This window comes from Oncorhynchus mykiss, chromosome 13 (genome assembly GCF_057628025.1).
Source record: "Oncorhynchus mykiss isolate SJ-2025 chromosome 13, ASM5762802v1, whole genome shotgun sequence".
Classification (NCBI taxonomy): Eukaryota; Metazoa; Chordata; class Actinopteri; order Salmoniformes; family Salmonidae; genus Oncorhynchus; species Oncorhynchus mykiss.
The window spans coordinates 43466290-43479616 of NC_143034.1; the positions used below are offsets into that span (position 1 = coordinate 43466290).

The 13327-nt window shown below is 44.5% G+C and overlaps 1 protein-coding gene across 4 annotated transcripts in view; it reads left to right on the forward strand.

Annotated features, from left to right (window-relative positions):
* Positions 1-13327, forward strand: part of LOC110486178 (insulin-like growth factor 2 mRNA-binding protein 1) — a 58662-nt gene that overhangs the window by 39311 nt on the left and 6024 nt on the right. Inside the window, exons 3-14 of one of the 4 annotated variants that reach the window (XM_021557594.3) lie at positions 6074-6122; positions 7281-7332; positions 8078-8141; positions 9766-10053; positions 10371-10505; positions 10715-10837; positions 11202-11337; positions 11556-11672; positions 11898-12014; positions 12406-12480; positions 12809-12940; positions 13161-13274. In XM_021557594.3, the coding sequence (XP_021413269.1) occupies positions 6074-6122; positions 7281-7332; positions 8078-8141; positions 9766-10053; positions 10371-10505; positions 10715-10837; positions 11202-11337; positions 11556-11672; positions 11898-12014; positions 12406-12480; positions 12809-12940; positions 13161-13274 (1402 nt within the window). The remainder of the gene's footprint in view (positions 1-6073; positions 6123-7280; positions 7333-8077; positions 8142-9765; positions 10054-10370; positions 10506-10714; positions 10838-11201; positions 11338-11555; positions 11673-11897; positions 12015-12405; positions 12481-12808; positions 12941-13160; positions 13275-13327) is intronic. The other 3 variants (XM_021557595.3, XM_021557596.3, XM_090196259.1) reach the window with 3 other exon arrangements.

Consider the following 13327-nt stretch of genomic DNA (forward strand, 5'->3'; position numbering starts at 1 on the left):
TTTTTAATACATTTGTGGTTCAGTATGAAGTTTCTAGTATTGTAGTTGTGTTTGTTTATTAAATGGTGAGATGACACTGTAGAGCAGAGTTCTCCAATAAGCGACCCACAGGTGATTTTATTTTTGCCCCTAAGGTTTCTGAGCAAAATAAAAAATATAATAAATAAATATACAGTACCAGTCAAAAGTGTCAAAAGTGACACACCTACTTATTCAAGGGTTTTCCTTTATTTCTACTATTTTCTACATCATAGTGAAGACATCAAAACTATGAAATAACACATATGGAATCATGTAGTAACCAAAAAAAGGGTTAAACAAATCGACATGCAAAGCCACCCTTGATGACAGCTTTGCACACTCTTGGCATTCTCTCAACCAGCTTCATGAGGTAATCACCTGTAATGCATTTTAATTAACAGGTGTGCCTTCTTAAAAGTGCATTTGTGGAACTGTTTTCCTTCTTAATGTGTTTGAGCCAATCAGTGGTGTTGTGACAAGGTGGGGGGGGGGGGGGGGGGGTATGTAGAAGATAGCCCTATTTGGTAAAAGACCAAGCCCATATTATGGCAAGAACAGCTCAAATAAGCAAAGATAAATTACAGTTAACTGCACCGCAGATTGCAGCCCAAATAAATGCTTCACAGCATTCAAGTAACAGACACATCTCAACATCAACTGTTCAGTGGTGACTGTGTGAATCAGGCCTTCGTGGTAGATTTTCTGCAAAGAAACCACAACTAAAGGACACCAATAATAAGAAGAGACTTGCTTGGGCCAAGAAACATGAGCAATGGACATTAGACCTGTGGAAATATGTAGTTTGGTCTGGTGTCCAAATCTGAGATTTTTGGTTCCGACCTCCGTGTATTTGTGAGACGCAATGTGGGTGAACGGATGATCTCCGCATGTGTAGTTCCCACTGTAAAGCATGGAGGAGGAGGTGTTATGCTGTGGGGGTTCTTTGTTGGTGACACTGTCTGTGATTTATTTAGAATTCAAGGCACACTTAACTAGCATGGCTACCACAGCATTCTGCAGCAATACGCCCTCTCATCTGGTTTGGGCTTAGTGGGACTATCAATTGTTTTTCAACAGGACAATGACCCAACACACCCAGGCTGTGTAAGGGATATTTTTACCAAGAAGGAGCGTGATGGAGTGCTGCATCAGACGACCTGGCCTCCACAATCCCCTGACCTCAACCCAATTGAGATGGTTTGGGATGAGTTGGACCAGGGAGTGAAGGAAAAGCAGCCAACAAGTGCTCAGCATATGTGAGAACTCCTTCAAGACTGTTGGAAAAGCATTCCAGGTGTAGCTGGTTGAGAAAATGCCAAGAGTGTGGAAAGCTGTCATCAAGGCAAAGGGTGGCTACTTTGAAGAATCTCAAATATAAAATACATGTTGATTTGTTTAACCCTTTTTTGGTTACTACATGATTCCATATGTGTTATTTCAAAGTTTTGATGACTTCACTATTATTCTACAATGTAGAAAATTGTGAAAATAAAGAAAAACCCTTGATATGAGTAGGTATTTGAAAACATTTGACAGGGAGTGTGTATAGTATATATTATGTCATTTTCGTTATTGGATATACAATTTCAGGAAATTATATTGAATGTACATTTACATTTTAGTAATTTAGGACACGCGCTTATCCAGAACGTCTTGTGAGTAGTGAGCTCAAAGTGATTATAATTTAGGAAACGTGTTCCCAAATATTCCCATGCATAAATAGAGGGATATGTGATCATATCCCAAAGTCTGTTTAGGATTTTTGCGGACCAATTTGCAGTGTACAATTATTTATAACTACGTTCCGGCCCCCTGACCATCCGCTGAAAAATCAGCCCACAGCTGAATGTAATTGGGTACCCCTGCCGTGGAGGCCTATCCTTGAGTGAAATGTTGCAGGAGAGATCTTCAAAGGAGAGGTACAGTGGAACCAAAATTGAGGACATGAGTATAATGGATGACAGAGGGTCAAGCCATTCAGTTAGGACCTTTCGAAACCTCCTTCAAGTCAATTTTCCCTTACATAACCAGCCAGTGTCTGTACAACATATACACACTTACATACATACAAACACACCTTCGTTCTCCTTCACATGTCTGCACAAACGTGCTCCCTCACACTTTCCCTCTTCCGCATTTTCCCTCTTCCTCATTTTCAACCATGTTTATGGATCTCCTCTCTCTCTCTCTCTCTGTCTCTCTCTCTCGTGCTGTGCTTCTCCCACGCCACCCTATATTCCCTGACCATTCAATTCTTTCACATGGTAAGCTAACACCTCCATGCCCCTCCTATGTGACAATGCTATGGTCTCACCCCCAATAGAGTCTCCTGATCAGACTAAAGACATTTGCTTTTGACCCCACCAGCATAAAGCTGTAGGCTTGAGGCTTCTAAGCATCCAGGCCCCTCTTCTTTCTCCCATTGTCCTGTTGGTACCAACACTAGCTATGTACGTTAGATGCTACCTCAAATACAAAGTCAGTAACACAGACATAAACATTCATTAAGCTTCAGCTGAGATTTGTTTTTCAGGAATTTTAAATGTTTGTTCATTTTGGAGTATTTGCTATGTGAGGTTGGGAGCATGTGGAGGGAAGACCACCCTTGAAGGGAAGAACAACAGCATATGAACGGGTGCAACCATATTGTCTCCTCACCACTCATCCATCTTCCCCTCCCCTCCCCTGTCGTCATGGCGTCAGCCAATGAGATGCCTGGGAGTCGGCGTTCAGTGTTGTCTAGGTTAATTTAATTTCACAGTTGGTGTGGGTGTGGGGCTGATGGTTGAGGGGGGTTGAAGGGGCAAATGTGAGTTAAGTGTTGGGTGGGGGGCTATGTAGATGTGGGGGTTGGGTGGATGGTTACGTCTATTGATGTATTGATTTGCGGGACAGAGACTTTGATGAATGAAGAAGGGTTTTCGCCGAGGAGGAGAAGTACCAGTTCAAAGGCCCACCCGTCCCCCTCACAAATAGCCTACCGTGGGCGATGAAGCCTGAAGCACGGCCATGATGTTGACTGTTAATTTGGTGGCTTGCACAAGTTTCCCCAAAAACGGACAAAATCATTTGTTTTCAAGACTGTGGTGACCTTCGAGTAACTGAACCATTCTATGTGGCTAAATAGTCAGTAGTGCTTTAATTGTTACAACACATTCAACACGTTGCTGAACTACCATCCAACGGTGTGGCACAGGAAACAGGAACATCATCAAAAAGCCCTGAAACCTTTTGGAATGTTTCTGCTCTTGAAAACAACATGTGCCATGATTGTATTGGGTTGCTTTATGGTAATATATGTGTAGAATGTCATTTACCTGAGGCCCATGAGCTTAGATTGGCCCTTCCATATGTTTTGTTGCGCAGAGCCCAAGAGGCGAGGCAGGGAATTTTTATTGGGTTGTGTCTCTCCTGGGTGTAGAAACTTAGGTTCAGAGGTCACAAGGGGATTCCAACATGTTAACCCTTTACAAACCAGCAGAGCTGTGCGCTGCCCCTCCCTTATGACCCCTGGCGCCCGTTCTCTCCTCCACACACACAACACACACACACACACACACACACACACACACACACACACACACACACACACACACACACACACACACACACACACACACACAACCCCTCACCTCTCACATAGATCATTAGAGCTCCCTCTAGAGTTTAAAATCAGGACGCTGGCAACCAATTGCGAGCTCTGTGTTTCAGTTGCCCTTAGGCACACAGATCTAGCATCAGCTTACCCTCTAAAATCTGGTGGGAAATGCGAAAACTGACCGTACATCTAGAGGCGACATCATTCTACTCCCAGTCAGAGATTCCAAGGGGTTGAAGCAGGAACATTTGATAGGCTACTATTACCTACCTGCTACCCCTCCTCACTATGTTCCCCCAATCTCCTCCACTTTGCCTTCTCTGTGGCCAAATCTTTTGAATAAATCTGTAAATACTACTTTGGTACTGTGTGGTTCAATATACAAGTTATTCAACTTGTTTGTTTATTCTTGTATTTTGGGGAACCTTGATGTTGTTGTTATGGAGATTGTCCTCCCCCTGCTGCAGTTCTTTCTCTCTCGCTCCTGTTTGCGCTCTGTCACACTCTGTCCCTTTCTCGCATGCATTCCCCTGCAGTCAACTCTCTCTCGCTTAATGCCAACCTCACACGCTCTCTCCCTCTACTATACTCCCTCATAGTTTTTCTCTTTCTCTTTCTTTCGCTCTCTCTATCTTTCTCGCTCTGTGCCCATGTGTTGGGAACGTTCCAGGGCAGCTGGCAGAGTACTAAATCTGTCGTCAGTGTCCGGTTTCAATATACCCATTCTTTCTCCCTACACACCCCTCAGTCCATCCAACCCACACAAACACTCTCTCTCTCTCTCTCTCTCTCTCTCTCTCTCTCTCTCTCTCTCTATCTCTCTCTCTCTCTCTGTCTCTCTCTCTGAGTCCAGGCCAGCAACAGGCAGCGGGATATGCAAGCTGGCAGATGCTGATGAGCTGAGACACACACACACACACACACTTTCAGCGTCGCTCATGTGTACTGAACCAGGATGTTAAGACCTGAAACACAAGACTGCCAACCGTGTGTGTGTGAGTGTGTGTGTGAGTGTGTGTGTGTCTGTCTGTCTGTCTGTCTCTGACAGCTTGTCATAACTTTCAATGGTGCATTGGCGGTCAGTACAATGGAGCTCATCGTTTTTTTTTATGGTCACAGAATTCTCAGTCGAGAGGCTCAAAGTATTGGAGTTGTACCTGTGAACTAGTATAAAACATATGGAGTAGTGACACCGATGCTCTTTCCTCTCACAGTCGCTGCAGGCAAACTCTGAGATACACTGGTATTTTACGATGCTAAACCTCGAACCAGAGAACCCAATCATGCTTCTGATTCAATGAAATAAAGAATGAGGTTTGACCAAAAAAGTATTTGGTAAATTTCCATGTAGGTTTACAATAAAAAAAGTTTCAGAATTGGATGGTTAATTAAGTGATAATGCCCGAGAAGCTGGTGTTTGGAGGCTATATTGGCACGGGTGTTGTTATTACCAATATATCCTCCAAACACCGGCTTCGAGGGTACTATCACTTTTATCCAAAGGGTTACCAACACATTCAAATAATGATTTACATATTTTCCATAAAAACATTATTTTGATGAATTTAGTCATACTATTTCATACTTCCACAAGATATAGTCCCGACACAAATCTGGGGTTGTTACTCAAGCCGGCTGGTGGTTCGGTTGCCAGAGACGCAACCCAGCCATTCGTTCTAAATGTTCCATTGTCATACTGGCTGGCAACGTTCTTATCCCTTGCTTGCTAGCTAGCCGACTATGGCTAACTTACAGTTACGGCAAAAAGTGCAGCCAGAATAACAGAATAGCTGCATTTGCATTTGTTTAAGCTGTTTTCTAGTGACATTGATTTGGATGCATCCATAGCAATGTGCTAATGAGGCACGATTTCGCCTGGCATAAAAAAAAAAACCGTGTTCACTCGTCAGGACACTGTTGTTCAGCGGAGCTAGACAACAACACAGCTAACACAATCACTTCAAACTGTAAAGACTGCAAACCAGCTGCACTTCATTTGACCTTATTTCAATTGACGGTTGTTTATATCCATCAAAATGATGCCAGTTGATTCATGATTTCGACTGGCTGTGAAACGCTGCCTGCTTGTCTGTCTTGTCCGCTGTTGAAAACTAAATGTTAGTCTAAAAGAAATGTGAGATAATGTCTAGAGGCTTTTTATAGTGGAGATCCAAGTTTATAAATTGCCTGGCTGGGGAGATGAGACAGTGGATTGCACAGTCAGATGGAACAGAGTAAATAGGCATTTTAACATCATAGATTTAGCCGGTGGTAACTTGTGGAATAGACACTGGCTGGGATGTGGTTTTAACCAATCAGCATTCAGGATTAGACCCACACACCAGGCAATAGTTGGACCAAATCCATTTGACTGCATGAAGTATGTAAATGTTTTACGTCCATGTTTGAGTTTAATATTTTCAAATAGTATTTCTCTCTTTCACTCTCTTTTAGGACCAGGAAACTCCAGATCAGAAACATTCCTCCACACCTGCAGTGGGAGGTGAGTGCCCCTGGTTTGACCATAACATAGTTTCACCATATCAAAATGTATCAATGGGTCCGTTAGTGTCTCTCAGTCAGTTTTAGATGGAAAAAGGCATAGGTTAGTCCCTGCTACAACAGAGGTAAGTAATCAGGAAAAATATGTTCAGAACATGATGTTCTGTGTAACCATCTGAGATGTGAGTGAGTTAGGGGAGTAAAAGGCATTTAGATTGACTATGGCTGCGGACATGATTGTGTGTGTTCGTATGTGTATTTGTGTCTTTATTGTGGGGCGGCTTTATTTTGGGGGCGGCAGGTAGCCTAGTGGTTAGAGCATTGGGCTAGTAACCAAAAGACTGCTAGATTGAATCCTCGAGCTGACAAGGTAAAAATCTGCTGTTCTGCCCCTGAACAAGTTAGTTAACCCACTGTTCCTAGGCCGTCATTGTAAAGAAGAATTTGTTCTTAACTGACTTGCCTAGTTAAATAAAGGTTTAAAAATAAATGGTGTGCGTGGGTGTTGAGCGCTGCACGCTACCGCTGACAGCTGGACGAAGACGGGCCACATGTCTCTGCTAAGGCGGGGGGGGGGGCTCTTTCGCTTTCTCTCTCGCTCTCCACTCCATCCTGCCAGTGCTCGCGTGCAACGCAGTATGTCCTTCCCTAGCTGGCCACACGAGGGTAACGTTTCTCCATCCATGTTATAGCCCTGAACATGAGCCAGAAGGAGTTTTTAAAAAAAATAGGCCCAATGTCAGACTAAGAAACCATGTTGAAGACACAATTCTAACTCATTACATCAGAGCAGTCAAACCAAGCTTCTGGATGGCCAGATATGCCTTTTATCCAAGCGTCATACCAGTGCATAAATTATACATATGGGTGGTCCCGGGAATCAAATCCACTATCCTGGCATTGCAAGCACCATGCTCTACCAACTGAGCCACACGGGACATCAGTGTCTGATTTAGACCAGGGAAGTGTCTCTCTCCAGTCAGTAACACTAATCAATGAAGTGGGAGGTTGAAATGATGCAGACACTTTGGCCCTTGAGGACTGGAACTGCTTTACACTGATGTAGGAAGTGAGGCAAATAGGAGAACATTGGAGAAACTCGGTTGAGGTGGAAATGTCGAAACACAACTATAATGAAATTGTGTTCTCCCCTCCCTAGGTGCTGGATGGTCTGCTGGCCCAATATGGGACCGTTGAGAACTGCGAACAAGGTAAGATACTGAAGTTACCTCTGGGGCAAAAAATTAAGTTATTCTGTTCTATTCATAGCCGGTCAGACTTTGCTCTGAACATCTGATCTACAAATCCAATGATAAGGCTTCCTTTACACACTCACTGGGCAAGATTATAAGGAGATTCACAGTATTCTTTGCACTTTGCACAATGCTTTTGCACTACAAAAATGTCACTCACTCTTTTCTATCGAGTCCTGACCGGATCTGCTTTCCCAACCCATCTGAGCTACAAAACAAAAGCATATTCATAAAGCGTCTCAAAATAGGAGTGCTGATCTAGGATCAGGTCCTACCTGTCCAGGTAATCTTAATCATTAAGAGGCAAAACTGATTTTAGATCAGCACTCCTACTCTGAGGCGCTTTATGAATAAGGGGCGTGATCAGAGTTCTGAGAGTCCTTCTGTCGTCCAAGCACCTCCCTTTGTGAATGCAGCTCATTAAGAAATAGCTTGAGTATACCAGTCTACAGGACACCCTGCAAGAGTGAAGTCTTTATGTCAGTGGTAAATCGCTGCTTCTCAGTCCTTCTCTGTCAGCGAATCAGATTTGATCAATGGGATATCCCATGCTCTGTCATAGGTCAATCAATATCATTAACTCTCAGAAAATGGGTCTGACAAGGAGGTGGGTTTATATCCTCTGACTTATGCAATCTCCCCTCCTCCCTCTCTCTCTCTCTCCTCCTCTCTCCTCTCCTCTCACTCTGGCTCCTTTTCTTAGTGAACACAGACAGTGAGACTGCGGTGGTCAACGTCACATATGGAACTCGGGAACATGCCAGACAGTAAGTCTCCCATAGTGCATGATCTTTTCTACATCTCTACTTCCAAATGTACCCAGTCCATATCCTTTCACACCTTGCTTATCTGGATGTGTTTGTGTCCATATAATGTATGCCATTTAGCAGACTCATTTATCCAAAGGGACAATCATGAGTGCATACATTTTACAAAGGGCTGGTCCCAGAAATCAAACCCACTATCCCTGCATTGCAAGCGCCATGCTCTGCCAACTGAGCTATGCAGGACCATATGAATGAAGCGTATAGGGCTAAATTACACTACCGTTCAAAAGTTTGGGGTCACTTGAAATTTTCCTTGTTTTTGAAAGAAAAGCTATTTTTTTGTCCATTATAACAACATCAAATTGATCAGAAATACAGCGTAGACATTGTTAATGTTGTAAATTACTATTGTAGCTGGAACCGGCTGATTTTTAATGGAATATCTACATTGGCGTACAGAGATCCATTATCAGCAACCATCACTCCTGTGTTCCAATGACATGTTGTGTTAACTAATCCAAGTATATCATTTTAAAAGGCTAATTGATCACTAGAAATCCCTTTTGCAATCATGTTAGCACAGCTGAAAATTGTTGTGCTGCTTAAAGAAGCAATAAAACTGGCCTTCTTTAGACTAGTTGAGGATCTGGAGCATCAGAATTTGTGGGTTTGATTACAGGCTCAAAATGGCTAGAAACAAAGAACTTTCTTCCGAAAGTCATCAGTCTATTCTTGCTCTGCGAAATGAAGGCTATCCCATGTGAGAAATTGCGGAAACGGAAGATCTCGTACAACACTGTGTACAACTCCCTTCACAGAACAGTGCAAACTGTCTCTAACCAGAATAGAAAGATAATCAAATCCAGCTTTCAATTGGCTCATTCATCCCCCTCCTCTCCCCTGTAACTACTCCCCAGGTCGTTACTGTAAATGAATACGTATTCTCAGTCAACTTACCTGGTAAAATAAGGGTAAAATAAAAAAAATACAGAATTACAGTTGACCAGGGCAGCTAAAGCGGGGCAGAAATTTGATGAACTGACTTGTTGGAAAGGTGGCATCCTATGACGGTACCACGTTAAAAGTCACTGAGCTCTTCAGTAAGGCCATTCTACTGCCAATGTTTGTCTATGGCAATAGCATGGCTGTATGCTTGATTTTATACACCTGTCAGCAACGGGTGTGTCTGAAATCCACTCATTTGAAGGGGTGTCCACATACTTTTGTATGTATGGTGTGTATATCACTCGCTTGACCTCTAGTGGTATGATGGTAGGACTGCAGTTGGGGATTGCTCTGCCCTGCAACATGAAAAATGATCAAGGATATTAAAGATTAACTTACACACATGCAGCCGATGAATTTGGCCATAGTAGAAGGTTTCACTTAAGAAAAGCATTGTTTTGAGACATTTGGCTTTCGAGGTCCAGGTAAAAAACCTTTGGGGAGTAAAAACAGATAATCCTTATAGAAAGCTATTCAGAAAACCTCATGGGTGAAAGACACAAACCACGGGAACTCTTTCCTTCTCTTTCGTCATCCTTACAAATGACAATTTCTAGTTTTGCTGGTATTGTCGATGTATAATTAAATGTGAAATCCAACATCTACCCGTTTCTCCCAGGGCTATCCAGAAGCTGAACGGCTACGAGTTTGAGAACAATTCCTTGCGTGTCTCCTACATCCCAGATGAGACGTCGGATGTCGACTCCCAACACGGCCCGGACAATAGTCGTCGCCCCGGTTACGGGCCCCGCGGCCCCCGTGGCGGTTCCCCGGGCTCAGGCATGCCCTCAAAACACCAGCACGCCGACATCCCCCTCCGACTCCTGGTGCCCACCCAATACGTGGGGGCCATCATCGGCAAGGAGGGTGCCACCATCCGCAACATCACCAAACAAACCCAGAGCAAGTAAGTACCAATATGAGTTGACCAATATAGTAGTAACAGTGCCAGTGAACCAGATCAAGTAAGTGCAAGTCAGGCCATACCGGTGACTTGTTGCTAGAATAGACAGAGCCAATCCATTACTGAAATGAAGCTTTACTACATCCCATCTTTGTTATTAAGGCGTTGAAAGTGATTATGAAAATGTACTGGGAGCGTTGCACAACCCAAAGGGTCTTCGATTGAATTTGAACAAACCAAAAGTGCCCAGCCCACCTGCTTGTGAACACAACACTGTATGGCCAAACGGACTTTCCTGCGTTTTCTGTCCCTGCTGCTAGAATCGACGTCCATCGCAAAGAGAATGCCGGCGCAGCTGAGAAGCCAATCAGCATCCACTCCACCCCTGAGGGCTGCTCCTCTGCCTGCCGTTTGATCCTGGACATCATGCAACAGGAGGCTAAGGACACCAAGACGTGAGTGCAGTGTCCATGAAGCAGCTGTCAAACCTGCACAGTGTGACAACTTTAAAGTGACCCTCCAGCTATTTCGTAACTTTTCCCATAAAGAAAAACGGTATCTCCGATTGTGCTAGGGGAGGACGTTTATGCATGCAGTTAGGAAACGGTACATTTGATTTTCTTCTGTGTTTAATCTCATACTGTGTTCTCCTTGTCCTCTCAAGTGCTGAAGAAGTACCCCTGAAGATCCTGGCACACAATAACTTTGTCGGCCGACTGATCGGCAAGGAGGGGCGCAACCTGAAGAAAGTGGAGCAGGACACCGACACCAAGATCACAATCTCCCCGTTAGTCACACACATCTAAAAACATACAAACACATCAACACTCATCGTGAAACACACGGGTCCCTGGGTATGTTTATGTAGAGCTGCCATGGTCAATTAGGAAAGATCATGCACCGTGTGATGGAAACATATGACTATATCCAATGACTGATTAAAGTGATCAACTGTGGTTGATTAACAACGTTCCTTGTTATTTTTCTCCCTCTGCTCCTCTCCTCATCACCTTTCTGCTTCTTATTTCTCATTCTACCTGCTCTTCCTGTTTCTTATCGTTCTCTTTTTCCACCTGACCTCTCCCTCTTTCCTATTCTTCTCTTTCACCTCTCCCACCCTGTCTCTTCCTTCCCTCCACTCCTGTCTGAAGACTCCAGGACCTGACTGTGTACAACCCAGAGAGGACCATCACAGTGAAGGGACCCATCGAGGCCTGTTGTCTGGCCGAGACAGAGATCATGAAGAAAGTGCGCGAGGCCTATGACAATGACATGGCCGCCATGAATGTGAGTCAATGCTCAATAAAGTTACTGGCCTCCAATTCTCTTGAAAACACAATGGTCTCTCACATAGATCTTTCTCCTGCCCCTGGCACTTTAGGTTTCCACCTGTATTTGTTGACTTTCGTAGGGAGAAACGCACATGCAGTCATTGTCACATGCACTCAAACTATCATGCACTCTCAGATCAGTTCCTTTGGCACTTACCTGCTTCTTGTCTCCAGCAACAGACTCATCTGATTCCCGGACTGAACCTTGGAGCGCTTGGACTTTTCCCCCCTTCCGGTTCCATGCCCCCTCCCCCATCAGGCAACTCTGCATCCCCCTACGGCTCTTTTGGGGTAAGTGCACAGGCTTCTATCTAAGCTCGTTGGGTTCCAGTCATTGAGCTTTAGTTGAGTTAGCTGTGTTTGCAAACGCTGATGCTAGCTTTCACAAACATTACCTCGGTCTGCCTCAGGGTTGGGTTGTGGTGTGGTAATAACCTCTAGATCAGCGGGGTCAGATATTGGTTGGGCTGTGGTCATGTAGTGATACAGTTGTAACTGTTTCATGTCACCCTACAGGCCCCTGAGCAGGAGACAGTCCATGTGTACATCCCGGCCCAGGCGGTAGGAGCTATTATTGGCAAGAAGGGACAGCATATAAAACAGCTGAGCCGCTTCGCTGGAGCATCAATCAAGGTGAGAGATTTACTGGTACACACAGACATTCACTCACACACGGAAATTGGTCAATGAGGAAAGATAATGCACCAAGCGGGTGTAAATAGTGCATTTCATCACTGCTCTGAAACTGATTTGAGAAAAACAATGACTTTTTTGAGACATCTATACTTGTACATATCATGTCTCTGTAAAGGACGTCACACTGCTTGCTTAGTGAGTACCACTTCCTTCTGATTCGGCCCATACCTGCCTCAAACTAGGGACCTCTGCTTCGCTAGCACACGTGACCGCCCTCCTTAAGCGTCTTGCCGGTCGGCGCCATGTGAAGTAAATTTCGCACATCCCCATGTGCCAAAGACGCCTATCTATGTGGTTTACGTTGACCTTCATATCTTTTCCCCTCCAGATTGCCCCAGCGGAGGCTCCTGACTCCAAGATGCGAATGGTCATTGTAACTGGCCCACCTGAGGCCCAGTTCAAGGTACAGTAGAATGGGAGCATGATCAGACAATCTCCTTTTCAGCCCCTGTTTGTCATAGTGTTCATATCAGTGTCCAGAACTGGGAGCCCTCTTCTTGTTGTTTGCATCTTTCTTTGTGTGTGGTCTCTGCTTGCCTGTCCTGCCTTCTCTTCCTCCATCCATTTCCTCTTCTCCAACCTGTATTATCCTACTTTTAGCCTTACACTCTTCCTCTCCTTCGTACTCTCTTTTTTTCCCTCCAAATCCCTGTTGAAGTCACATGTCAAGCCATAGGGTGTAGTTACTTTTCGATGTCAAACTGACGTTTGACTCTTTGTCGCCACCTCAGGCTCAGGGCAGGATTTATGGTAAACTGAAGGAGGAAAACTTCTTTGGGCCAAAGGAGGAAGTGAAGCTGGAGACGCACATCAAGGTAGCTGCTGCCGCTGCCGGCCGAGTCATCGGGAAAGGCGGAAAGACGGTGAGTGTAGAGGGTCTTCTCTGAGTCCTTCTCAGGTTCCATCCCGTTCTCTTTTTAGCAGAGCTTGTACCCTTTATTACAGTCAATTCTGTTCCTATATTTCCTTGTGGCTATCCTCTCCTGAGCTAGAACAACTGAGCATAGGACCACGACTCGCTATAAACAGTCATGTTAGTTTTAACTAAGTGCAAATCACTAACAAAACATTCTTATTCCTCAGGTGAATGAGCTACAGAACCTCACTGCAGCTGAAGTGGTGGTCCCTCGCGAACAGACCCCCGACGAGAATGACCAGGTTATTGTTAAGATCATCGGCCACTTCTACGCAAGCCAGGTGAGGATCTCCTAGTCCTCACTCTCTTTCATAAGCTGCCTATAGATATAGAA